The 26,238-nt window shown below is 39.5% G+C and overlaps 1 protein-coding gene and 1 pseudogene across 1 annotated transcript in view; both read right to left on the bottom strand.

Annotated features, from left to right (window-relative positions):
- Positions 1–381: 381 nt before the first annotated feature.
- Positions 382–26,238, bottom strand: part of Atg4a (autophagy related 4A cysteine peptidase) — a 52,857-nt gene continuing 27,000 nt past the window's right edge. Inside the window, exons 3-13 of the mRNA XM_090326492.1 lie at positions 22,670–22,741; positions 20,443–20,541; positions 17,370–17,471; positions 17,126–17,198; positions 13,824–13,903; positions 13,054–13,232; positions 12,849–12,927; positions 8,216–8,361; positions 5,993–6,049; positions 2,638–2,746; positions 382–1,233 (exon numbers count right to left, since the gene is read on the bottom strand). Coding sequence (XP_090182618.1) covers positions 1,163–1,233; positions 2,638–2,746; positions 5,993–6,049; positions 8,216–8,361; positions 12,849–12,927; positions 13,054–13,232; positions 13,824–13,903; positions 17,126–17,198; positions 17,370–17,471; positions 20,443–20,541; positions 22,670–22,741 — 1,067 coding nt within the window. The 3' untranslated portion in view covers positions 382–1,162. The remainder of the gene's footprint in view (positions 1,234–2,637; positions 2,747–5,992; positions 6,050–8,215; positions 8,362–12,848; positions 12,928–13,053; positions 13,233–13,823; positions 13,904–17,125; positions 17,199–17,369; positions 17,472–20,442; positions 20,542–22,669; positions 22,742–26,238) is intronic.
- LOC150041321 (U6 spliceosomal RNA) lies at positions 4,908–5,003 on the bottom strand (annotated as a pseudogene).

The following is a 26,238-nucleotide window of genomic DNA, read 5'->3' as shown; positions in this document are numbered from 1 at the left end:
TGGAAAAAAAGACAAAACATTGGATGTAAAGAAACAAGTGATTTGATTGATGACACCTTCCATGCCCCAGATATTAGCCTCTTGTGAAACTTTGTTAAGGTGGTGGTGAAATGCAGATGCATGTGAAATCCAAAGTGAAGAAAGTAAGGAAAAATAGGAAGACCCGTCTGGACATGATGAACACATACTTCAAAATAGGAAAGTTACTAGTCCTAAAATGATTTGGAATTGTGTTTAATTTCAGATTAAATGTCACCACATGAATACTTTTGGCAAAATATGGTTGTCAACCAAACAGAATATAATTCAAACAAGATTTATTTTTAATTCCTCAAACATAATTATAGTGACAGATTGGCAAGGCTAAGTCCAGCTTTCCACTTGTTTTTGTAAATAAAGTTTTATTGGATTACAGCCATGGTCAGTTGCATGCATATTGTTTATGGCTGCTATTGCCCAGAGTTGAGTAGTTGTGACAGAGGCCACATGATCTGAGAAGTCTAAAGTATTACCTGACTTTTTACAGAAAAGAAGTTTTCAGTGATCAAATGATGATTTGATTTAAGGACACGGTAACATCTGACAAAAGTAAGTGTCCATGAGGATGGAGACAATGACCTATCAAATACAAAGCTTCCTCCAATCAAACATTTGGATATAAATGATAATTCCTTAAAATACATATTCAAATAATTTAAGAACATGGTTTTTTTTCCTCCCTGATTCACTTTATTATTTGAGCCACAAAATAACTTGCTTCTTAGTATTTAGCTCCCAAGAGGTCATACCTAAAGTGATGAAGAAGACCAGTATGACCATGTCTCCTTTGCTGCTGGGAGCTGCGATCTGATTTGCAAACGTTCTCAATTCAGTCATGGATTACTTGTAGCCTAGCATAACAAACTAGGAACCATTGGATTCCTCCTAATCACTTTGTTCCTATACTCCATGATTATATGATTTCTTTCTGGGAAGAACTGGTGTCATTTATTTGTTTGTTTGTTTTCTGAGAACAGCTAGTTGGCTCAGTCATGATTGCTATTGAGTTTATATGCTGTTGGCATATCAGGCACTTGCTGACTAGAAAAAAAGTTTTATGTAACAAGTTTAGTTCCTGTGGTGCCAGATGGAAGACAGAACATCAAATTGAGTTCCCACTATTCTACACGCTTAGAATTTCAAAATCTTCTTCCAGGTCAAAGTCCTCCAGTTGTTCAGTAGAATCAATGAATTCTATCAGAATACAGAAACAAGAAAGCGGCAAAGTTTGACAGTTGGATTGATAGGCTCAATCTATATTTTTTAGTCATTAAGACTATACATTTTAATTACTTTTTTTAAAAGAAAGGCCTTTCTTGTGGATCATTGGGCTTGAAGTCAGGGCCTAGATGATGTCCTTGAGCTTGTTCTGCTCAAAGCTAGTAGTGCTCTACTACTGTGAACCAGCTCCAATTCTGGTTTTCTGGTGGTTACTTTCCGATGAGAATCTCATGGACTTTCCTGTCCCAGCTGGCTTTGAACCATGTTCTTCAGTTATGAGCCTGAGTAGCTATGATGACAGGCACGAGCCACCACACCAGCTAACAAAGATCTTTTTTTTTTTTTTTTTTGGTCAGTCATGGGGCTGTTGCTGAGCTTTTCAGCTCAATGCTAGCACTCTACCACTTGAGCCACAGTGCAATTTCCTAACAAAGGCCTTTTTGATGAGACTTAAAATCAGAAACAGCCAGCAGTATGGCCTAGTGGTAGAGTGCTTGCCTAGTATGCACAAAACACTGGGTTCGATTCCTCAGTATCACATAAATAGAAAAAGCCAGAAGTGGTATTGTGGCTCAAGTGGTAGAATGCTAACCTTGAGAAAGCTCAAGGACAGTGCCCAGGCCCTCAGTTCAAGCTCCAGGACTGGCAAAAAAAGGTCTGTAAAGACTCAAACTAGGGGCCAGGAGCATAGACTGATGGTAGAGTGCTTGCCTAGCATGCACAAAGCCCTGGGTTTGGTTCCTTGGTACTACATATACAAAAAAGGCCAGAATTGGTGCTGTGGCTCCAGTGGCAAAGTGCTAGCCTTGAACAAAAAGTAGCCAAGGCCCTGTATTCAAGCCCTGGGATCTGCAAAACAAAACAAACAAAAACCCACAAACTATGCAGATCCATTGCATACACCTGGTTATAGTGATCTAACTATGATTGTAAGCCCTCAGAGATAACCTCGAAGGATTTTGTTTCACTTGTTTTATTTTATTGGTTGAGACCATGTTTGTTTTGTATCCCAGGCTGGTCCTCTTGCCTCACTTTTCTGAATGTTAGGATGATATACATGTACCAACATGTATGGCCTCCAGGAACCTTCTGAATAATCCATGCCCTTTAGTTGGTTATTCTGAACCATAACATTAAAAAAAATCAATTGATCTTGATGTTGCATAGAACTTTTACACTGAGCTAATGTTCTTTTTTTATTAGACTTTGAAACTGGCAAAAGTCAGCTCATCTAAAATAATCAGAAACAGCATTCCTTCAGCCCAGCCAAGTAGAAATTTTGCTTTCCACAGAAAGCATGAACCATAGTTGCCTGTGTCTGAAAAACAATTGCTATATAAAAATCCGCTGTCTGAGTGCCCTCAAACATCAGCTTACCTGCCCCAGTGGTTGTTACTTCTGGCTTTGTCGGAGGCACAAATGGAGGCCAGTGTGATGGATGTTTCTGAACTAATTCAAACATTCTTAAATTTTCCTTCAGAATTTCCTGTGGAGACAGACATTGTTGTAAATACTTCAGAACCACAACAATTCTGTCCAATTAGCGCTCTGTGATCCCAAACCATGGGAGTTGCCTAATGGTTGAAAGGTAGGAAAATATCTAACAAATATACCCATCCTTTCCTTGAAAGGAAAGGATAATGCCCTCAGCTGACATTAGTTCTAGGTCTTACAGCTCATGGAGCCCAGGGTTCAATGCCCATACTCCATCTTGAGTGTTAGATAATCTGCCAGCAGCAAAAATCCTACCTCATTTGAGTTGTTCCTGAAGTACTAGTTCTAAAATACTGTCATTGAATCAAATTAAATATGCCCCAAGAGAATATTGGTACATATTAACATGGGTTCAGTTACAGTCCAACCTTTAAAGTATGCCCTAATTTAAATAGCAGTCTTATAAAATTGTCACTTTGTTTTTTATATCAATACATTTTGCTGCAATTTGGAATGCAATTATTACCTTTAAAAATAATCCTGTATTATGGGACCAGGATTGTGGCCTAGTGGTAGAGTGCTTGCCTAGCATGCATGAAGTCCTGGATTGAATTCCTCAGTACCACATACACAGAAAAAGCCAGAAGTGTTGCTGTGGCTCAAGTAGTAGAGTGCTAGCCTTGAGAAAGCTCAGGGACAGTGCCCAGGCCCTGAGTTAAAGCACCAGGATGGGAAGAAAAAGAAAGAAAGAAAGAAAGAAAGAGAGAGAGAGAGAGAGAGAGAGAGAGAGAGAGAGAGAGAGAGAGAGAGAGAGAGAGGGAGGGAGGGAGGGAGGGAGGGAGGGAGGGAGGGAGGGAGGAAGGAAGGAAGGAAGGAAGGAAGGAAGGAAGGAAGGAAGAAAGAATCCTTTATTATGTTTCAGCAAATTGTTTCCCAGGGTCTCAGCTCCAAGCAGGGATATTAATATCAGTCATTCATTCGCTTGTGAAGAAAAGTCTTCCCTCCTTTTGTTTGCAAGGCTCTCTGGGCTTTCATCTCTCCAAATCCTTCTGATTTTAAAATAAAATTTCAGGTCACCTGATACCCAACCCAAAGTTCTTTAATATAGTCTATGATCGACCTTTATTTTTTAAAGAAAATATGGAACATTGGTCATGAAGGAAATGCAAATAAACACAATCCTAAGCTACTACCTTTCCCCAATTAGAATGGCCAAGATTCTGAACTCATACAATGACAAATGCTGGCAGGGATATGGAGAAAAAGGCACCCTACTTCACTGCTGGTGAGATTGTAAACTAGTATAGCCACTCTGGAAGTCACTTTGGAGGTTTCTTAAAAAAACTCAGAATAGGACCAGCAGTTTAGTGGTAGAGTGCTTGCCTAGCATCCACGAGGACCTGGGTTGTATTCCTTGGTGCCACATACTTAGATAAAAGCCAGAAATGGTGCTGTGGCTCAACTGGTAGAGCTCTAGCCTTGAGAAAGCCCAAGGACAGTGCTCGGGTCCTGAGTTCAAGGCCCAGAACTGGCAAAAAAAAATAAAAAATAAACCTTCCCTATGATCCTGCCATACCACTCCTGGGCATCTATCCTGAGCATCATAACCCAGAATATGATAAGGACACCTGCTCAGCCATGTTCATCTCTACATTATTCACAATAGCCAAGCAATGGAAACAACCCAGATGCCCCACTGCAGAAGAATTGATACAAAAAAATGTGGTATACACACACACACACACACACACACACACACACACACACACACACACACACACACTGGAATTCTACATAGCCAAAAGACAGGATAAAATAATGGCACTCACTGGGAAGTGAAATTAGAGCAAATCATGTTGAGTGAGATAAGTCAAGACCAATGGAACAAATGGCACATGGTCTCCTTGATATGCGGCTATTAGATCCAAACAGTACAAGACAGATGACTCAATATTCGGGTACCCAAGGTTACTGACATGGTCTTAGAGATATAAACATAACTACATAGACATAAAAATCTATGATGGGATATATACTCAGACATAATGTTTTATTAATATGTATCTATGATATACAAACCCTCAGCTTAATTTAAATTATATTCTAAAATTCATGTGCCAGTGATTATATATAGAGATTCCCTTCTTGAATACTTGTTTGTTAAATGTGACATTTGAAATATGATGTAAAAATCAATGTTAATAAAATCTAAAAAATATATGGAACACTTTGCAAATTTGTATGTCATTCTTGTTCAGGGATCATGCTATTCTTTTTGTATCACTCCCTACTGTATGTGCTGTAAGCATTTATCAGTATCTTTCAACTACTGGGCATGTATTATGGACTGATATCATTATCAGATAAATCACCAGATTACTAAGCCAGCGAAATAATTCCATTTTCCCAAGATCACACAAATGAGAAAAACACTTCTACATGAATTCTAAAAGTTGTGATCCTTTCAAGTTCTTGTGAATGTATATTTTATATAAATAATGCAGCTAAGAGAAGGGGAAGCCCTCAAAAGCACTAAATGATTAAGTGTATTAATAGAAAAGAACCACATAGAAAAATATTTTGGTTTTGTTAACCATCTCATGTTGTGAATAGAGAAAGCAAGAATTTCCTTACTCTGCTGGGCTGTTTTATGATGGTATTTCATGTGAAAATCATAGACTATTACTAGAACATTTCATATGATTCATAGGCCTTAATGAGATGAAACATTAAATTCCATCATTATGACTGTCATTTGTCTTCATTCCCCTGTGCCATGCACAATTATTCTCACCTGATTGTTTGTTACTTTAATTCCATTTTCCTTTTTCATTCTGGTACTGGTACTTTAGTTCAGGGCCAGTACTCTCACTCAGCTTTTTCACTCATGGATAGCATTCTACCACTTAAGCCACACTGCCAGTTCCCTTAGTTTTGTTCTCTTACAGTTAAATCCTATCAGACCAGATTTCTGTTACTATGCAAAACAATTTTTAAAAAGAGTCACTGTGTGGTGGTAGCTCATGCCTCTAATCCTAGCTACTCAGGAGGCTGAGCTCTAGAGATCACAATTCAAAGCCAACCTATGCAGGAAAGTCTGTAAGACTTTTATCTCCTATTAACCACCAAAAAACTACAAGTGGAGCTGTAGGTCAAGTGGTAAAGCATTAGCCTAGAGCAAAAAACAAAATCTAAGAGACAGCATCTAAGTCATGAATTCAAATCCCAGCACTAACACACACAAAGAATCACTTTGTCACTTTCATTTTTTAAGACTAGGAAAAGCATGCATCTTTACCTTCTGAACAAGGTTACACCAGCTATCAAAGTCTTTTTCTTCTTTGCAGAAAAATCCCTTGGGGGAAAAACAAAAGGCCATAATTTAGAATTTGTCTTTGTATTGCACAGTAGAACTGTTGCTCAGACTTATGATGTGGGCCACCCTCTTTGGCTATATCTTCCCAGTGATGCAAGAAGACTAGCTGGCCTTCTCTCACATTGCCTTACATGGACACACAAATTGCTATTCACTGGCTCTCACTTGCATCCTCCTCCTATTTCTCTGGCTCATGCTGCCTGTCCTTCTCCCTTCTAGTCCCCTTTCCTCCATGCTGTGAGACTGTTGAACTTGGAGATCTGTTTCCACAGCAAGAGGTTAGTTCCACCATATTTTCTGTACAAAGGCACCTATGGAGAATGTTTTCTTAAATGAGCAAAGGGCAAATAATACTTTTCATTAGATGCAATACTTAACATAATGCCTTTGCTCTTAAAAAAAAAACTTTCTACTAGGAGAGAGAAAGCCAGTAGTTTCCTTTACCATCCTTAGAGCCATTCCATACTAGTGGCATACTGGTTTTAAACAAGAGGAAGACTCTCATCTCTGTCACAGGTCTGTCTCTTCTCAGCTCTGACGGTTTTGTCACATGGGAAGAGAGAACACAGACAGGCCTCAGAACTACTGGCAGATGCCCAGTCAAAGTGTGTTGATCATAATCATACTTCCAGAAGAAATCATGTAGCTTCTTACATTATGTATATCAAGAAATGGGCACTTTGTCCTAAGGCTTTATCTCAGGAACTGGGCACTGTACCTAAGCTATTTTTGTTCAATCCTAGTACTCTACTACTTGAGCAACAACCCCCCTATGGGTTTTGGTAGTTTATCGGAGGTAAGAGTCTCATAGACTTTTCCTACTTGGGCTGGCTTTGAACTGCAACACTCAGACATCAGCCTCCTGACTAGCTAAGATTATAGACATGTGCCATCAGTACTTGGCTTAAATAGAATACTTAGAAAATAGGCCAGAGAGGGGCCGGGAGTTTGGCCTAGTGGTTAAAGTGCTTGCCTAGCATGTATGAAGACCCAGGTTCGATTCCTCCGTACCACATACATAGAAAAAAGCCGGAAGTGGTGCTGAGGCTCAAGTGGTAGAGCTCTAGCCTTGAGAAAGTCCAAAGACAGTGCTCAGGCCCTGAGGTCAAGCCCAGGACTGGCAAAAAAAATGAAAAGAAAAGAAAATAGGCCAGAGAGCAAAGAAAATGAGAATATTTACTGTTAAACCTTCTATTATAAAAATAATCACTGCTGGGCCAGGAGTTTGGCCTAGTGGTAGAGTGCTTGCCTAGCATGCACGAAGCCCTAGGTTTGATTCTTCAGTACCACAGAAAAAGCTGAAAGTAGTGCTGTGGTTCAAGTGATAGAGTGCTAGCCTTGAGAAAGCCCAGGGACAGTGTTCAGGCCCTGAGTTCAAGCCCCAGGACAGGCAAAAAATAAAAAAAAGAAAGAAAAACAATCACTGCTAATAGCTTAGTACATTACACAACAATCTGTGTTACCTTGCATAACTATGCTTCATTTAGAAATAAAATTGGAATCCTACTGCTTTCGTTTTACCTGGACATACCTTGTATACTTCATTAATTTATTGTATTTTCAAAAATTCTTTAAAAGGCTATGTTAAATTCTAATCCTTTTCATCATTTCTCTAAATTTAAAAACTTAGTCCCTAATTTTTCACTATTTCCAATAAAGTCACTTTAATGTCCTTGGGGGAAAAAAATAAATGGACATTTTCTTCCTTCTAACCCCTCCTCCTTCCCTACTCATGTCCTACCTTATTCCCATGTGAAGCATAATTTGAGGACAAGAAGAAAAAGGGAGAAAATTAGTTCTACTAGCACATATAGAATAGTAATAACATATATGGAATGTTTACCTTACACATACTGCACCTCATGCATCCCTACTGAGAAGGAACTACTGTTTCCACATTTTAGAGAGATGAGAAGACTGAAAGTCACAAAAGTTAAATGACTGTCCCTACATCTACAACCAGTAGGTGTAAAGCCCTAGGTCTAACTCATTTCCCATCCCTTTTCCCTTTCCTTTTCTTTCCTTCCCTTCTCTAGTTCAATACACCATACTGCCTCCTTCAAGGATGGTAAGCAAACACTCCCAGAGAACCAGTCTGCAACAGGGTGGCATATCCTTCAGTCCACCTAACCTTTAGCTACCTACCAATGCCACAGATGGATCCAAGTTGAGGATGTTCATTCGCTGTGGGGACTGCAGGCAATGAAAAGTCTGGTCATCAACGGTTCCATTCTCCTCAGTGTCAACAAAGGTCTGGGTTGTGTGAGGGTCCAAGAAGATGAGCTCATTACCTGATTGGAAGAAACAGGCTTAAACTTTGAATCCTACTAGCACTGTCCCACCACTATCTTGGAGAGGAAGCCCCCTGCTTCTCCTAACCCTTCCCTGGTGACAATGAGAATGGGATGACAGGAAGCCTGAGGCCAAATGAGCATGCTTGAAAAAAAATCTAACCATTCAAAGAGAAGATTTGCACTAACCCTTACATCACCTCAAAGTCCAAGTTCAAAAGAAGAAATTGACAGGTTTAGAGAAAGGAGGGAATGGGATACTGCAGATGGCATGGCAGGCTCGGTGAGCAGCAGTAGCAAAGAGACAATAGTACTCATTAGGTTGTTTGCCTAAGTACTAACCAGGCTACTTTCTGCCTCTTTCAATTCTGGAAAGCATCTTTATATAATCTCTGCTCAGGAATATGCTAAAGGGAAAGGTATTTGCCTACAAAAGAAATGCTACCCACACGGAACAGGGATGCTAAGTTGCCAGACACAAAAGTCCAATGAGTTGATTCCTGGTCCTAATTAGTAAGAAGGTTATAGTCATTATAAACAACTTAGCTGATTCCTGCCACAAAGCACTACCTTTGCCACACTAACATCAGCACAGATGCACCTCTCTGGGAGAGCTTACTGGGAAATGACTAGTTGTGTTGTGCTAGGATGGAACCCAAGGCCTTGCACATGCTAGTCAAGTACTCTACCACTGAGCTTCATCCCTAGTCTGGGAGGTCTTTTAACTACCAGAGAACAGGCTTATCCCCAAATGTCCCAGAGTGAGTTTGAGATACTAATATTTCTACCTTGAACTCATATTTAAGAGGGTTCCTAATTCTTAGGGAGTAGAAGTACCTAAGGGGGAGCTGGTCTGAAGTCATCACTCTCCTGGTCATCTGAGTAGTTCACTGAATCCTCAACTATGTCAAGAAAAAAAATGCCCTAAAGAACTTTCCTGGAATGGCTCTCAGGAGGGCACATCTATTCTTCTAACATCTGCTGTGGTAGCAAAGAATATGTTCTTGCTGTCTGATGAAAACTTTCATGAAAGTCAAACCACTTAATTCAGACTTTGTCCTATATTCTTTGTTTCAATTTGAGATCATCACAGCATTTCTAGCCACCTATGAGGTGGCTAGAAGAAACTTCTGCCTATGTGAAATGCAATGCAATACCAATAATACAAAGAAGTATCTTACTTCAAATAAAAATATTCCCCTACAAATACAGCATTGAGATATATAAAAACCAGTGTCCCCATATGACTTACTTTATGAAAGTCAAGTTACATATTCCCCATAGACCAAGTTGAATAAGATCAATGATCTCAAAATACCTTCTGATCCCACTAAACCAGCAACCAGGATGTATAATAGGAAAGAAAGAGGGGAAAAGAAGTTGTAGACAAGATAATAGCTAGGGTAAGGTTAGAACCAAGTCATTTGCTGGAGTATTTTGAAGTAAGGTCCTGTAAATAGGGGCCGGGAGTTTGGCCTAGTGGTAGAGTTCTTGCCTAGCATGCACAAAGACCCAGGTTCGATTCCTCGGTACCACATACATAGAAAAAAGCCAGAAGTGGTACTGTGACTCAAGTGGTAGAGCCATAGCCTTGAGAAAATCCAGGGAGAGTGCTCAGGCCCTGAGCTCATGCCCAGTACTGGCAAAAAAATAATAATAGCTTCACTCTCTATGATCATATCTTTATGTGTATGTATATGTGTCATTTCAAGCTGCTTCTTTTTCTGAGTGCACACAAGAGATATAGCAGAGGATGTGCAAAGTCCTAGAATTGATGCAGAGACTGAATAAAGGTTTCTACTGATATTCACGGAGATGAAGCAGGATGATCAGCTATCTTTAGAGACAGGGCTAATATATCAATCTCCAGGTACCAACCTGTGCCCAAGTGCAGCAAACACAGCTGCTTCTGTTCAATTATGTATGTCTCACCCTAGCTACAGCCTCCCACACCTGGAGTGTCTGCAGTTTCCCAATACACAAGAGGATTCCAGGGAAGCAATGAGGTGTGGTAGGCAGAGATGACCCAACTGGAATAAACTGAGCTCCACTACTTTCTAATTGAGCAACCTTGGAGAACCATTGTCTCTTAGTATTCATTTCTCTCCATACAAAATGCAAATGACAGTCTCTAGCTCACAGATATAGTGTCTTATTAATGAAAAAGAAAAAAATGTATACATTTAATTTTTTTCTTAAATATTTTTTTGGTCATGGGCTTGAACTCTGGGCCTGGGTGTTGTCCCTGAGCTCTTCAGCTCAAGGCTACTGTCCTACCCCTTGAGCCATAGCACCACTTCTGGTTTTCCAACGGTTAATTGGAGATAGTCTTGAGCTGGATTTGAACTGTGATCCTCATATCTCAGTCTCCTGAGTTGTTAGGATTACAGGCATGAAACACTTGTAACCCGACTTTCTTAAATATTTTTGATTCATGGTAGGTCAGATACATGGGTGGGGAAATCAGGGATTTAGAGAAATAGCTGTATATTTTGGCAACATTTTCTTTAGTCAAACATTAGCCTTGAGCAAGAAAAGTCAGGATCAGCACCCAGGACCCTGAGTTTAAGCCCCAGGACTGTCACAAAAACAATTTAAAAAAATGAAGGCCAGGAGTGTGGCCTTGTATTAGAGTACTCGCCTAGCAGGTATGAAGCCCTGGGTTCAGTTCCTCGGTACCACATACACAGAAAATGCCAAAAGTGGAACTGTGGCTCAAGTAGTAGAGCACTATCTCTACTTGAGAAAGCCCAGGGTCCTGAGTTCAAGCCCTAGAATTGGCAGTAAATAGCTGCCAAGGACTCTTGGTTTACCATTTGGCTGCAGTTCTTAAAAATGGCCAATAGATGGCAGAATAGACAGCTGTATGACAGGCAACACCAGCCCTGAAGACAGAAGGAAGGAAATGTTGGGTGGAGCCATGTTTTACTGAGTTATGTTCTATATGCCTGGCTCTTTGTTAAACACTGAGGTGGCTGAATGGTAAATTAGCTTTTAATATAAGAGGACCAGAGAGTCAAAGATTTGATATTTCTAACTGCAATCATACCATTAACAAATGGGAGACTGGTATACAAAGCCAGATATATCTGTGGACATCATACCTCAAATCCCTGAATTTCCAAAAGATAACAGCCTCCTATCATACCCTCATAACAAGTCTAGCTCTCCTTGTCAATTAAATCTATCTAAGGTGCCAGAAGGGTGCCACAGTGGTAGAGAATTTACCTAGCATGCCCAGAGCCCTGGGTTCAATTCCTTGATACCACATACACAGAAAAATCTATGGCTCAAGTGGTAGAGCGCTAGCCTCGAGATAGCTGAAGGACAGTGACCAGGGCTTCAATTCAAACCCCAGGATTGGCAAAAAAAAAAGTCTAATCTTCAGTGGCTCATGCCTGTAATCCTAGCTACTCAGGAGGCTGAAATCTGAGGATCACAGTTCCAAGTCAGCCAGGGCACTAAAGTTTGTAAGACTCTTATCTCCAATTAACCACTAGAAAACCAGAAGTGGCACTGTTGCTCCAAGATAGGGTAGTAGCATTGAGCTGAAGAGCTCAGGGACAGTGCCCAGGCCCAGAGTTCAAGCCCCACAACCAACAACAAAAAGGTAAGATAACTTCCTTGAGACCTTGAGTCTCTGATCACTCCATTCCTGCCTGAGGCTTCCCATGAAAAATCTCCCTGGCCTCATCACTTCCTTGCTCATGATCTTCAGCATCAACCAGGCATTCTCAAAGTGAAGTCTAGGTGCCAGCAACAGCAGCACCACCTATTCGGAAAGGCAAATCTCGGCAGCATCCAGACCTATTGAGTCTGCATTCTAATAGTCCCTCAATGAGTATAAAGAAAAGTTCAGGAAGACTGAGCTCACTCACCATGTAGGAAGGGCCTTAAATGTCTATGATCACTGCTAATGAGTAAGGCAACTAGATTTCCAGAAGCACTGCTCTATGCAGCAAATGGCAGGTTACTTACTGATTAGGATCAAAAGGTAAGTGATTCTTAGGCTTACACATCACTAATGGAAAAGGGACAGTTCTATCTGTGCCTCCTTTAATTTCCAATCTGCCAGTGCTCTGAACAATAAACCAACAGAACCAGCCCCAGGGGCATGGAAAGACAGAAGATGCTCCTAACCTGGTTGCTAAATCCCAATAAGAAGGACATTAGCAAAGTCAACTTATTGCCCAAAGCTCTCATAGGCAGGAGAGAAATGTTCTGAAACAATACTTGAAAACGTGCAGCCCAGCATCTTATCAAGAGGCAAGAAAGTGAAGTCACTTAAGAGCGTTGCTTTCCTTTGAACACAGGAAACATGACTTTATAGATCAAATTGTGGGCAGAAAAAAATACTTGACTAGAGGCTAGTTTCTTTGGGCTTGACAGAGGCATACTCACTGGAACCGCCAGGCCTCCCAGGCACAACCTTCACCCCATACCCTCCCCTACCCATGACCACTTACTTGTGATTCATCCTTTCTTACCTAAGAATCCTATGAAATAATAGGCGTTATTTGGTTTTCCTCCTAATGCCCCTAAAGACTGTGGCATCTTAAAACACTCCTGGATGGGAAAGAGAATGCAAGATTCTCACTCACTTGTGCACTGCTGCTCACGGATGTCTGTGCTGATATGGTGGTGTGATGGGCTAGGCAGGCAGCAATGGGCTGGGGGAAAGGAGTAACTTACTTTAAATGCATCAACATACACCGGATTAATTTGGTTTATGCCCAGACGGAGGGGCACAATGAGCAGCAGGGGTTTCCAGGCTGGGCAGAAGGCAGAGGGGCCTTGACTCTGGTTGGAAGCAGTCATAAAATCCTCACCAGCTGCATTGGCTTCCAAGGGAGGAACACAGCACATTTTTTCTAGAAAAAATTGTCAAAGAGCTCAGTGAATCAGAAGCATCTAGTCCAAGGAAACACTCTAAATATAAAGCTAAGGCAGATCTCATATGCCTGTCCAGATAGCCCTCCCCTCTGTCACTAGGGCCCAGAGCCCTACTGTCCAGAGTAAGGCCAGGCCATTCCTTCAGCAGCAGCTCTTCCTGCTGCCTAGTGAGCATTTGCTTAACCCCAGAAAGATAATGAAAATCACACTGTCCTGCACAGAATTTTGAGAAAGGGCCTATGTCTTTGGGCTTCCCTAAATGCAGGTAAGAAATGGCAGGCCAGAGCACAGGGCCTCTTGGAGCCTTCTACTGGTAGTTTAACAGAGTATACACACTTCCTGGCTCCTGCTGGGAAGGAGAGTAATTTGTTTTTCAGGGACTACAAGGATTCTCTACTAGTTTTCTACCTTTCAGAAAGATGGAAGGGAAGAAAAGCAGGTCTCTTGCCTCTCTAGCCACCCCACATCCTGGTGGAGCAAGTCACAGATTGTTTATATCCCAGACTTTGAATGACAAAGTAGGAGCTCATCACCCACCAATCACAAAGGTAAATAGGCTGGGAACTCACTGATATCTTCAATGACCACTGTGTTATCCATTGAAACATAAACAGCCAAGGAATTCCATTCATCAAATAAAGCAAGTTTTCTGCAAAGCAATGTACAATGAAGTCACATTTAAGGGAAAGTGGAAATATCAGAAAGAAGTAGGCCAGCTTGTTCCTAATGTGGCCAAATTCTAACATAGAAGCTGTGCTTAAGATAATCTTGGCTTCTTTGTCAGAGCTCTGGGACTTTCCAATTTCAGGGACCTTGACAGTGACACAGACTTACTATATCTCAACTTGAAAAAGAAGGTTCTATTTCACAATGGTATTCCTACTGACTGAGAAAGAAAATTTATCCATGTATCTCTTTCCAGAATTAAAAGAGATTTTGTTTCCTTAAGTAAATGATATTCTGAATTACTTCTTTTATTCATTAAAAATAATAAAGAGAAAGAAAAGGAAAACTGTCATTACAAATATGGACTTGTGTGGCCAGGAGTTTGGCCTAGTGGTAGAGTGTTTGCCAGCATGCATGAAGACCTGGTACCACATACACAGAAAAAGCCATAAGTGGTGCTGTGGCTCAAGTGGTAGAGCACTAGCCTTGAGAAAGCTCAAGGACAGTGCCTAAGTCCTGAGTTCAAGCCCCAGGACTGGCAGAAAAAATATGGACTAGTGACCAGGTATGGCTGGGCATGGTGTATTTCTAGTATGCAAAAGCCTGAGGCAGGACAATTGTGAGTATGAAGGCAAAATCTCACTACATGGTAAGACAATGTCTCAAAAAGTAAAAGTATACATATATTATACACATAATATACGCATTCTGTACACACATATGTTTGTGTATGCACACACACACACACACACACACACACACACACATATGTGGAGATCAGTGTTAGAAGTGCTTGTGAAGCAAGCTCCATCCAAACACCCAATACCTAAAACTATATATACATGTACACATGTATGTATGTATGTATGTATACATATGTGTATTTAGGAGCATAGATATTATGGGAAATGAACCCCAGGAAAACAGGGCTTAATTTGTGCTGAAGTTGCACTGAGAGTGTCACTCAAGAAGACTTATAAAATAGATAACTGCGGTTCAAGGCCTTACTAGCCAGAGGCTAAAGATAGTATGCCAAATTCTGTGACTTCAAGGGAGAGTCAAAAGAAAATTCTTTGAAAAAAGAGATTCCTGAGGTCTAAGTAAAGCATCTATCTATTTCTTCCTTACCTTCTTCTTCTCTTACAATTTGAGAGGACTTGTTTACTGTATCTATTTCTGGAATATGGGGGTAAACCATAGTCTCATTAGCAAAAAACAAAATGAAAAACCAAACATTCTCTCTACTGAAGTAACTCCAAGAAAGAGGCCAATTATCATTACAGCTCCATTTTACTCTTTGTAATGCAGTATCTTTAACAATATTAATAATAATAATAGATAGATGAGCCTCAATTGTTTGCCTTAAGACTTTTTTTGGTTGTCCAATAGTGCAAATGCGAGCTATACTGAGCAGAAATCACACTGTGAATTTTTAGCTTGGATTTTTTTTCCTGGTTCTCAATAAAAGAATCATAATCTCTAGCAATGCTGAGTGTGTCCATCAGCAAGGGAAAACAGTCCATTCTCTACAATGGGTTATATTTCTAAGCTGCAATATTCACTAAGTCAAGTGTATTAAATACATTTTTATTTATGGTATTTTCAACTTATGATGGGCTTATCTAGATGTAAGCATACCTAGATGTAAGCCCATCATAAAACAAGAAGTATTGGTAGTGTAATAAACCATGAGGACAAATCAGAGTCCCCTTAAATTCTTCAAAAATTTAAATTTAAATTTAGAAGAAAGGAGGATATCTGAGGAATATCATTTTAAAACTATTTGAAGCTAGATTTAGGGCTCAGCACAGCCATTTTAATCCTTTACACTTCTTTCCCAGGGCTTGTTGCCACAGTGATCCCTGAAATACTGCCAGTTTCTCATTCAACTGTCAATGATGTCCACAAAACCCTCTGACTAAAACAAGAAAGTGCCTCTAGGAGGCTGCACTGTTAGCGAGGAATAAAGTTAATATATAAAATTTCCTTTGGTGCCCCGAAAATCCAGGTACACATATACTTCCAAAGAATGCTAGCCTAATAACTGAAACAGGGCCCTTCTGTACTTTACATGGAGTAGATCCCCCATAACCTCTGGGGATTGAAGCAAACTACACCAGAGGAGGCCTGACAGTCTCAAACTACTTTTTCTTTTTTCTTTTTTTTATGGGTCATGGGGCTTGAACTCTGGGCCTGGGCGCTGTCCCTGAGCTCTTCAGCTCAAGGCTACCACCCTACCCTTGAGCCAAGCCCCACTAACTGTGTTCAAGAAATTAATTGGGGATAAGAGTCTCAGGTGCTTTTGTGCCAGGGCTGACTTTGAACCTTGATCCTAAGATCTCAGCCTCCTGAGTAGCTAGGATTACAGGTGTGAGCCACTGCACCAGGTTTTAATCTTCTTATCCCTAACTCTGGTCCTAGATCCTGGCTACCAATTTCATTCATTCATCAACATTTATTGAGTGCTTGCATATGCCAGGCAATTTATATGCTCATGATACCACATGAACAAGACAAGTATGATCTCTGCCCTCAGGGAGGTTTTGTTTAGTGATGATATGTCAGCAAGGAAAGAGTAACCTGCTGGTATAGAAGCTGATAGGTCCTGATCTCTCTGCTTCATGTCTTATAGTGGAAGGTGAACTAGGAGATTGAACAGGACAGCTACAAGAGTATCATGCTGGGATAGTTAGAATCTGCTAAAAGAGGACAAACTGATTCCAAAATTCCCTGGGAGTTTGTCTCCTCCAGCAGCTGGTAAGTTCCTTGAGGTCAAGACTGTGTTTAGGTAATTTCTATAAACTAGCACTTAACACAGCAATAGTACCCAGTAAATGCTGAATGAATTAATGAAACTTTTAAATACTGTACAGAGCCAGAGTCCATTTCTTAGGCTGGCTAAGCCTTCATACTTTAATATAAATCTGTTAATTCCAAAGGATCCCTAGTCATGAGAATATTCACCTATAGGATGAGATACTGAGCAACTCCTAGAGTATAGCCACATACACTGATATCACTGAATATAACCCTGATATATCAAGTTGGAGGTCTATACTTACACATTGCAAAGAATTATCTGAGAAGGAAGGGTGGCTTTTTAGTGGGATTGACACAATTCTTAGGCTGGATTAAAGGTTTAGTTGGCTAGGAAGGAAAGCATAGGAGATGGTAGAACAGGCAAATGCCAGACTCTTTTACTTACTTTAACACCTGTGCAACTGTATTTGGTCCAAACCACTCGCCAATTGATTTCCCTTCTCCTACACCCATTTGTGCTGTTTTTATGTGGAAAAAATTGACATGTTAGCAAAATCTCTTCCAACGAGCCACACACTTCTACTTTTTGCATAAATAATCAAATGGATTTGTGTAGCTCCATATAAAGCAAGGGAAGAAAAAGATCAGGTATAAGCCAATGTTTTGTAACTATTAATTTATGATCTTACCCATTTGGTGGATAGAATAGCAACAGTCTTTTCTATCTAAGAAGCATTGTAGAATCCGTTGATATTCTTTGGGTTGTTCTTTTTGTTTCTGCCAGTTCCAGTCTTTTCAGGAAAAAATGAGTTAAAATCATTTTTAATTATTGATGACCTCTCAACATTCTTATTGTAACTACTAATTCCTAGGAAAACAAAGGAGCTATAGCTAGAAGATAGGAATGATCAAGTTAGCATGTCCCCAAGTGTTTTTCACTTAGATAACAACAACTGGAAACTAGTCATTTTCAAAGATTCAGTAGGTATTAAAGAAATACTAAACAAGAGGTTGACCAGGGAACTGACTTGGCCCAAGTGCTGGAGGTAGATAAATATTACAGAAAATCTATGTCACAAAGGCATTTCTGTGCAAGTACTCGTTAAAGGTCACCACAAAAAATCTGGCTATATATCCACATAAAACTCAGATGGCTCAGTCTTATCTTCACAGAGAAGTAGTGTTCATCCTCACATTTGGCAGTGTTGGCAAGAGATCTCATGGGGGAAGAGCTATTCTGACACACGATAGTTTACGGGGGTTATGCATAATTCACTGTTAAGAAAGCTTCTTAAAAATTGCTCTCATGTTTCCACAGCCTTTTTAATAATCTACATTAAGCTTTGGAAAAACAAATGCTTTTACTATTATATGTTCAAGGTTTCCTTCAGAATATCCAGTGTAAACACCCTCCATATGTTACAGTGTGATCACTTATAAGTCAATGAAAACAAATGAGAAAATACATAATCACATAATCACAGGACACATTCTCTAAGCTCTGGGAAATTGGTCTAATGGGACAAATTTTTGAGACTTAGTTTGCTTCCAAGTCATAAACTTTTCTCCTGAAGTTTTAAAAATGTGAACTAATGACTAAAATACATTTGAAGCCAAAGGCCTAGTCTATACTCTTGAATTCTGTTGTTCTAGTACTTCCAAAATCAAAATCTTTAACTTCAGACTTAGCATGTTCTTCAGAATTTGAATAACATGCAACTTGCTTTTCATGAGTTATTAAACTGTCTATGTCTGGGAAAATCTTTAATAGCTGGCTGCTCAGTATCATTAAATATTCACTGATGCCAGGGCTAAATAAACACTATGTCAATTTTAATTTGACTGGCACGACAACAATCTAAAAGACTTTAAAAAATATCATCTAATTTATCATAATCTATAAACTGAAATCTTCCTGTCATTTGCTTTTATTTTGCTGATTGAAACTAGACTAATGACCTGATATGTGGAGGGGTTTCAGTTTGCCTTCACTTTCAGAATTTTCTTTCAGAAAAGTCATCCTGAAATGTTTTATACATCAGAAAAAAAGTTACATAGTATGAAATGAACTAGAGATCATCATGTTAAATGAAAGTTTCACAATAAGTATGGCACTTGTAAAACTTACGTGGGATAAGACCATGAAACTGAAAGGGGGACTAATATTGATATTGAAGGAGAGAAAGGGAAGGAGATAAGAAAGGATAATAGGCCGGGAGTTTGGCCTAGTGGTTAAAGTGCTTGCCTAGCATGCATGAAGACCCAGGTTCGATTCCTCGGTACCACATACATAGAAAAAAGCTGGAAGTGGTGCTGAGGCTCAAGTGGTAGAGCTCTAGCCTTGAGAAAGTCCAAGGACAGTGCTCAGGCCCTGAGCTCAAGCCCAGGACTGGCAAAAAAAAAAGAAAGGATAATAGAGGGGATGAAAATTATATGCATTATATGCAGCCAGGTGCTGGTGACTAATGCCTGTAATCCTAGCTATTTCGGGAGGCTGAGATCTGAAAATCATACTTCAAAGATAGCCCAGGCACAAAAAGTCCATGAGATTTTTTATCTCCAATTAACTGGAGATAATCAAAAGTGGTACCATGGCTCAAAGTGGCAGAACACTAGCCTTGAGCTGAAGAGCTAAGGGATAGCGCCAGGCCCAGAATTCAAGCCCCATGACCAACTTAAGAAAAAGGAAATTTTATGCATATATGGAAATTTCATAGTGAAAAGGTAATGGTATGAGGGTATAGATCGCATAACAAGCCCTTGAGTTCAAATCATACGGCATTATAATTTGTCCCAAGAAATATATGTAGGGAAATCACTGGACAAGAAGTCAGTGTAGCTACTTTCTACTTGACCCTGTGTAAATCATCTTACTTCTATAAGCCACACTTTTCTCATCTGTCATATCTGAATTATGGTAATCCCCAGAGACAGTAGGCAGCAGATATCCTACTCCCTAAAACCTGTACAGCCCATCCTTGTTCCTCTCGGGAAATCACTGCAGGACCTGTGAGTCTTTCCAGTGGGAAGAGGGAACTGACACCGCCCTACCTTACTCACTAATGGCCAATGAGGTCAGCAACCTAACTTTGTTCTTTCTCCACATCTAGTTAGACTGTCACCCTGTACCTGAACTAACTTCTAGCCAAAGTCCACCTACAGATAACTCACAGGGAAGCATATACATGTCATAAAGAAAATGAGACTCATAAAGAAGAGTCCCAACAATGATTTTGGGAAAGTTCCTAATCAACAAAGCAGCCTCTCATAGAAGCTAATTTAAGCATTTCTTCATCATCAAATGGATATCCTCAGGGAACCCAAACCAAAATAGAACAACTCCCTCATTAAGGACTTCCTTTAGGTCACAAACAGATATTTGAAATGCTCTCAAGAAAGCAAAGGGATTTAGCGCCACACCCTTCTTCCTGCTTCCTTTGTTATCTGGCATTTTTGAAGGTCTCACTCAAACAATAGCAAAGATGGAAACGGTGAATACATAACTATCTCAATGTTCAGTGCTGCCCGAGGAAAATAACTCTCTTGCCTGGTGAGTCACAAGGAAATATAAGCTGTTTCTTTCTCATAGGAGGCTTTGTTGACTTATTACCACCACCACATACTCAGAGCTTATACAGAATACTTTAGGACCCATAGCTTTGTCACTCACTGTTCCTAATGTTCAGCACTAATCTTAAATCAACAGCAGCAAGAAAAAGTACAGAGGCCTCTGAAGCCATTTACAGAACAAGTGGAACTCACCCCTTCCTAAATGTCTACAGATAAGAGCTTGAGCCAACATCATCTGTCCACAGCGTAGCATACATCCCCAGCCAGCATCAGATGAAGGACCTGTTCCCCCTGTTGGAAAAATGGATGGACATGAATATGGGTTTCTTACATAGACCTTTCTTATAACATCACCATATTTAGGACTCACACAAGACAAACAAACACACTTATTCTACTTATTCTGCGAAGAGAGGCAAGAGAAATATGCAGAAATCAAATAGGATTGGGGTGTAGGGATGGGACTTACAAAGATAATGCTGAATCAACCAAAATGGACATTATGGCCAAAGCCAAAACAAATGAACTATGCTCGCTCCTTCTGTTTTCTGTTTACATGCAATTTTGATAGATGATTCCAACACTCCATTCCATGCCATCACTTGCCTGACCAAATCTTATCTTACCCAGCACACTTGCATGACCCTGACTGTCTCAGAGAGGCCAGTCTTACCTTGGTTAAAGAACAGATACTACCAAAGGTAAATACCAAGATAGGCAGAAGACATTTGAACACTCTCAACTGTTCTAAATATATGTTATGAAGTTCTGAACCACAAGGAAAATGTAAAGTAGAGACAAGTGCCCTAAAATAGGCATCTGAATAGCATTCCTAAGTTACACAATCCAAATTTTATTTATAGCACCAACTGCCTACTATCAGGGTGTTGTAAGTATTAAATTAGTGAATAGCTGTAAATATGGCCTACGGAGTATAATCATATTATAAAATGCCACTCATAAACTTAGAAACATTTCACATCTCCATATCCCTAAAAAGTGTAACATCAGTCAATAAATGAAATAAGACATCGGGAAAGTTTCACTTTGACAACATTTGAGGTAAAGAAAATTGCATATACATGTCCAGTATAAGCTCTATTAATATCCTTTCCCAAGGGAACAGTGAAATCAAATAGCTTGGATGGCAGAGGGGCTATTTTGCTTTCATTGATTTCCTTTCCCAAGATGGAAATGGAAAAAAGAATACTATAAATGTAGTCTCAGAACACTAACTTTAAGAGAAAAAGGGATCATCATCGCCATAAGACAAGCAGGCCAAGGTGGTCACCCCTTTCCTTCTGTTGTGGAGACTGCAAAAAAGAGTTGCTACAGCAATATCTACACACTTATAGATTTGTGAGGTGAAAAAAAAGGTCCTTTGGCTATTGCTAGTGGTAAGATGATAAGCCAGATGCATGTGGAAAAGGTACAGGGAGGCCCAGATAAACAGTTCATCTATTACCAAAATGCTATCAGAGTTTAATTGGAAATGTTTCCCAGCCTTGCAAAGAACTCCTCATCTAGAGAACCTTTACAGTTTCGAACCTCTGTGTACTTAATATTGTTCTACAGTGTTATTGCTTGGCTACTTTCTTGAAAGAGCAAATAAAATAGGTGTGTGGCCTTTACTTCTCACCCTTCACAGAAAGGCATGCTACACTCCAGTGACTATATCCTGTCCTACAGCAAAATCAGTCACACAAGTTTCCTTTTAGAAGATTCGCTTCTGCCATGTTTATGGCTTTTTTTATTTTTTTTACAGGGCTATCCTATAAGAAGTGGCCAGCCTACTAGCAAACATTTTACCAATCTTCCAAGGACTAGTAAAACATTTAACAAATCTCTGGAAGGACCTATTTACACAGCTAATGGAAATGTGTTTTGTTGTTGTTTGCCTTGGTTGTTCTTGTATTGTTTTGTCTTCTATACAGCAGCTTAGGAATAGAGAAGAATTAGTTCTAAGGAAAACTATAAAACTTTGTTTCTAAGAAGGTGTTCCATGTCATAAGGAAAAAAAATTAAAGGAAGTATGCTCTTCTCTTTAAAACATAGTTTGCTTTAATATTCATGTAATTCCACAAAGCAGCAATGTAAATTAATAGATTGTACCTAAATTAAAGGCTCATTTAAATTTTCTGCCTACTCACAAAAATTCAACAAGTTATACAATGTTGTGTCTGAACACTTGGAAGTGGGTAAAAAATACAGCAGCATTATGTTTCAACACCATGGAGTCACATGTGATGAGGGGCTTCCAGAGTGAGACTTCTAGACAATGTGTAAAATTTACAATGCCCCTAAGTCAAGTTCATTACCAAGTGAGCTGTTAACTGTGAGGATTCTATGAAGTCACTGATAACCTCAAGGAAGCTATCTACAAGGAAGAAAGCACAGAAAAAACAAATGATATACCTACCAATCGGTGAAAATTTCTTTCTGTATGTAAACCATAGGCGAGCACTGATATCAGACAACAGCTTAGCTTTTTCTGTAATTAAATTTAAAATGAAAATTAAGTAATCATAGCCATCTAAACTGCTTGAGTTTGGCTTCTAAGTCAGCAACAAATGTATTTTTAAAATAACCACTCAACTCCATTTTTATGAGGGTAGTGAAAATCATAGGGAACTCAATTTCCTTTTAATAATTTCAAATTCACCTCACCTTGATTTTAGCCAGACCTACTCCACTGGCCAATCCAAAAGTGTTGGGTAGTTCCTATCTCCTGGTTAATCTCCAGGGTCCTAGTAGCTACTAAATCTGGGGATATGGTGAGAAGACAAAAAAAATAGAAAAGCAAGGACTCTAAGGAACTCATTAATAAGGAACCATCTGAACCAACTTGAATGATTATGGTTAGTTGGCTCCCTTATCAGCCATTGTCTGTTATCTCAAACTGGGAGTTTTTGTGTTTATGTCTACATGTACACACATGTACATGACTGTACATGTGCGAGTGCATACATTTAATTCTACTGCTAAGCAAAATGGGTAAGAAAGGTATCTATAGTATCTAGTGTAACTGGCATTTGTCCCATAAGTAAATGTATAACCACAAATTGTGTTTTTCCCCAAGGCATGCAGTCTTTTTAAAATCTGAGACAATTGATATAATTTTCAGGATTTCTGAATAGATTTTCAGAATGTCACAAATGAAAAAGGAAATTGTATAGTCCACCATTCTTTTTGTGTGGACATTGTTTTTTTATAGATAATCTTTCTGGAGAGATTTCTGCTTCCTTGCATTTAATGATACAAACTGACTTCAATGGCCACAAATAGAACTTCTTTATTTCCACTCAGACATGTTTGTCTCTTTCCTAGCCATTTACCTCCCTTTTTTCTTTTTTCAAAATTAATTTCCTTTATTGTTACTATAGAGGTCATGTACAATGAGATGAAAATTACATGAGTCAGGTAATGAATACATTTCCTTTAGTATAATATCTTCTGTTCACTCATTCTCTCTCAGTCCCTCCCTCCCATTGCCACCCACACATGCATGCATCATATAGTTCAATTTCATCAATGTCCAGTGAGCTCCACTGCTGCATTTTTTCACCCTTTTCCCTTGAGTTCTGTGCCGTCTCACCCTTCAGAAGATATACATATGAATGCATCATACATAAGGTAAAGAATACAGAAACATCAAAAACTGAAACTAAAAGCCTTTGTTTCAACAACATAACCACATTTGTATTCTGAATAAAACTTAGAGCCATTGCACTTTTGTTTTTTCCAGTCCTGGGCTAGAGCTCAGGGCCTGAGCACTGTCCTTGGGACTTTCTCAAAGCTAGAGCTCTACCACTTGAGCTTCAGCAACATTTCCGGCTCTTTTTTTCTATGTATGTGGTACCAAGGAATCTAACCCAGGTCTTCGTGCATGCTAGGCAAGCACTCTACCACTAGGCCAAACTCCCAGCCCCCATTGCACGTTTTTTAAAGGGAAATTTTGTATTAGCCAATAGTCTCTGTCTCCCCTTCCTTTCCTTTGGAAAAGAAACTTGAGCTGTATGGATATTCCTTTCCCTTTATGCCCCTAGTGCTTAGCACGTTTTGGTCAGTGGGTAAAAAATGGTTAATACTAAGGTTTCTAGCAGACTTGGTTTGGAAGTCTGGGGACTAAAACAGGAGGATCCAAAGTTCAAGATCAGCCTAGGCTAAATAATAAAACTTTGTCTGAAAAAAGAGAGAGAGTGAGGGCTGGGAAATTGGCCTAGTGCTAAGATTGTTTGCCTAGTATGCACAAAGACCCAGGTTCGATTCCTCGGTACCACATACATAGAAAACGCTAGAAGTAGTGGTGTGTCTCAAGTGGTAGAGCACTAGCCCTTGAGAAAGCCCAAGGACAGTGCTCAGGCCCTGAGTTCAAGCCCCGGGACTGGCAAAAAAATAATAATAAAATAAAAAAGTAAAATTTCTAGAGTCATATTCTGCCTAGGTTTGCACCCTGACATTATTTACAGTTTTTTACAAACTGGGGGAATAATAACAATATCTATTGCATTGAATTGTGAGTATTCAACAAGATAATTCACATAAATTGCTTAGTGTCCAGTATGTACTAAGCCCATGTCAAATATTATTTGTTATTATATACCTGTCCTCCCAATTATTCCCACCACTCATTCCTGCATCTATAATCTCTATGTCTCCCAGCCTGGTTTTATACTAGGAAGGTCATATAAATATTTTAACAGTAATTTCACTTTAAAATGTAATTGCCAGCTTAGTATTTTGAAATATATAGCAAGATGGGTTTTCTTGGTATCTGGAAAACAGATCTAAAAGTCTTCTTCTGTCTCCACATTTTAAGTCATAGGAAAGCAAGTTAAGAAGCAGGTAGAGGAAGTGACTTACCAGAACTAGGAGAAAGGCTGAATACACAAGGTCTCCTAACTGCTAGCACCAGGTTTTCTCCACTGTTCACAGTTTTCTAATCAAAATAATGAAGCCTAACAGAGGAGAGAGGAAGTCCTAACTTCTGTACATTTCGACTCTAATGCTGTACTTAAAGACCTGTAACAAGGATCCCTCCTCAGAAAGGTTCTATTTTCAGAACCACCTCTTCTTAAGTTCAATTTTTCCCTGGATGCTAGTGCTCAGTAATTTCATAGTACAAGGTCTTTCCCAGTCTACACAAATGTGAATTTTACTCAATCAAGAAGAAAACTGAATCTTCCTTTGCATCTTGGCTGCAAGGTCTATACAAAACCAGAATAAATGGAGTTAATCTATTACCAAAAATTATCTAAAACATAAATAAGGCTTCTCATGCATGATATTGTTTTTGATAGTCATGGCTCATTTTGAAATAGCTGGGTGTTTTATCTAGATAAACAAGGATATGAAATTATAAATACGTAACACAGTCACCAAAGAGTAGATACTTGCTAGTGACTCTAGAGTGGACTCTTTATAGGAATAAAGGTTCTTAGAATGCAAGGATTCTCCATTAAGGAAAAGTCTAAATATTCCCTTTACACACTGTACTAAAACCTAAAGCTAGCCAGGCAACACGCTAGTGGTGCACACCTGTAATTCTAGCTACATAAGAAGCTGAGGTCTGAGGATCATGGTACAAAGCTAGCCCAGGTAGGAAAGCCTGTGAGACTCCTGTTTCCAAATAACCACTAAAAAGTAAGTGGTGGAGCTGTGGATCAAGTAGTAGAATGCTAGCCTTGAGCAAAAGAGCTCTAGGACAGTACCCAGGTCCTCAGTTCAGGGAAAATACCAAAATAAATAAATTAATAAAACCTCTAACCATGTGGACACTCTTGGAAGTGTTGCCTGTAAATCAAAGGGTCTAAAACTTAAATTCTGTTTCAACATGGTAAATCCTCATCAAAGTAGCATCCATAATGATCAAGGATCTATCAACTCAAGAAAGAAAAGGCCATTGGTGGTGATCCATACCTGTAATACTAGCTACTTAGAGGCTTAAATAGGAGGACTACAGTTGGTGGCCAGATTGGACAAAAGCTA

This window comes from Megascapheus bottae, chromosome X, assembly GCF_031878675.1.
Source record: "Megascapheus bottae isolate mThoBot1 chromosome X, mThoBot2.hap1, whole genome shotgun sequence".
In the NCBI taxonomy this organism is placed as follows: Eukaryota; Metazoa; Chordata; class Mammalia; order Rodentia; family Geomyidae; genus Megascapheus; species Megascapheus bottae.
Note: the sequence above shows the minus strand (reverse complement) of the source record. Positions and strands in the feature narration are given on the sequence as shown.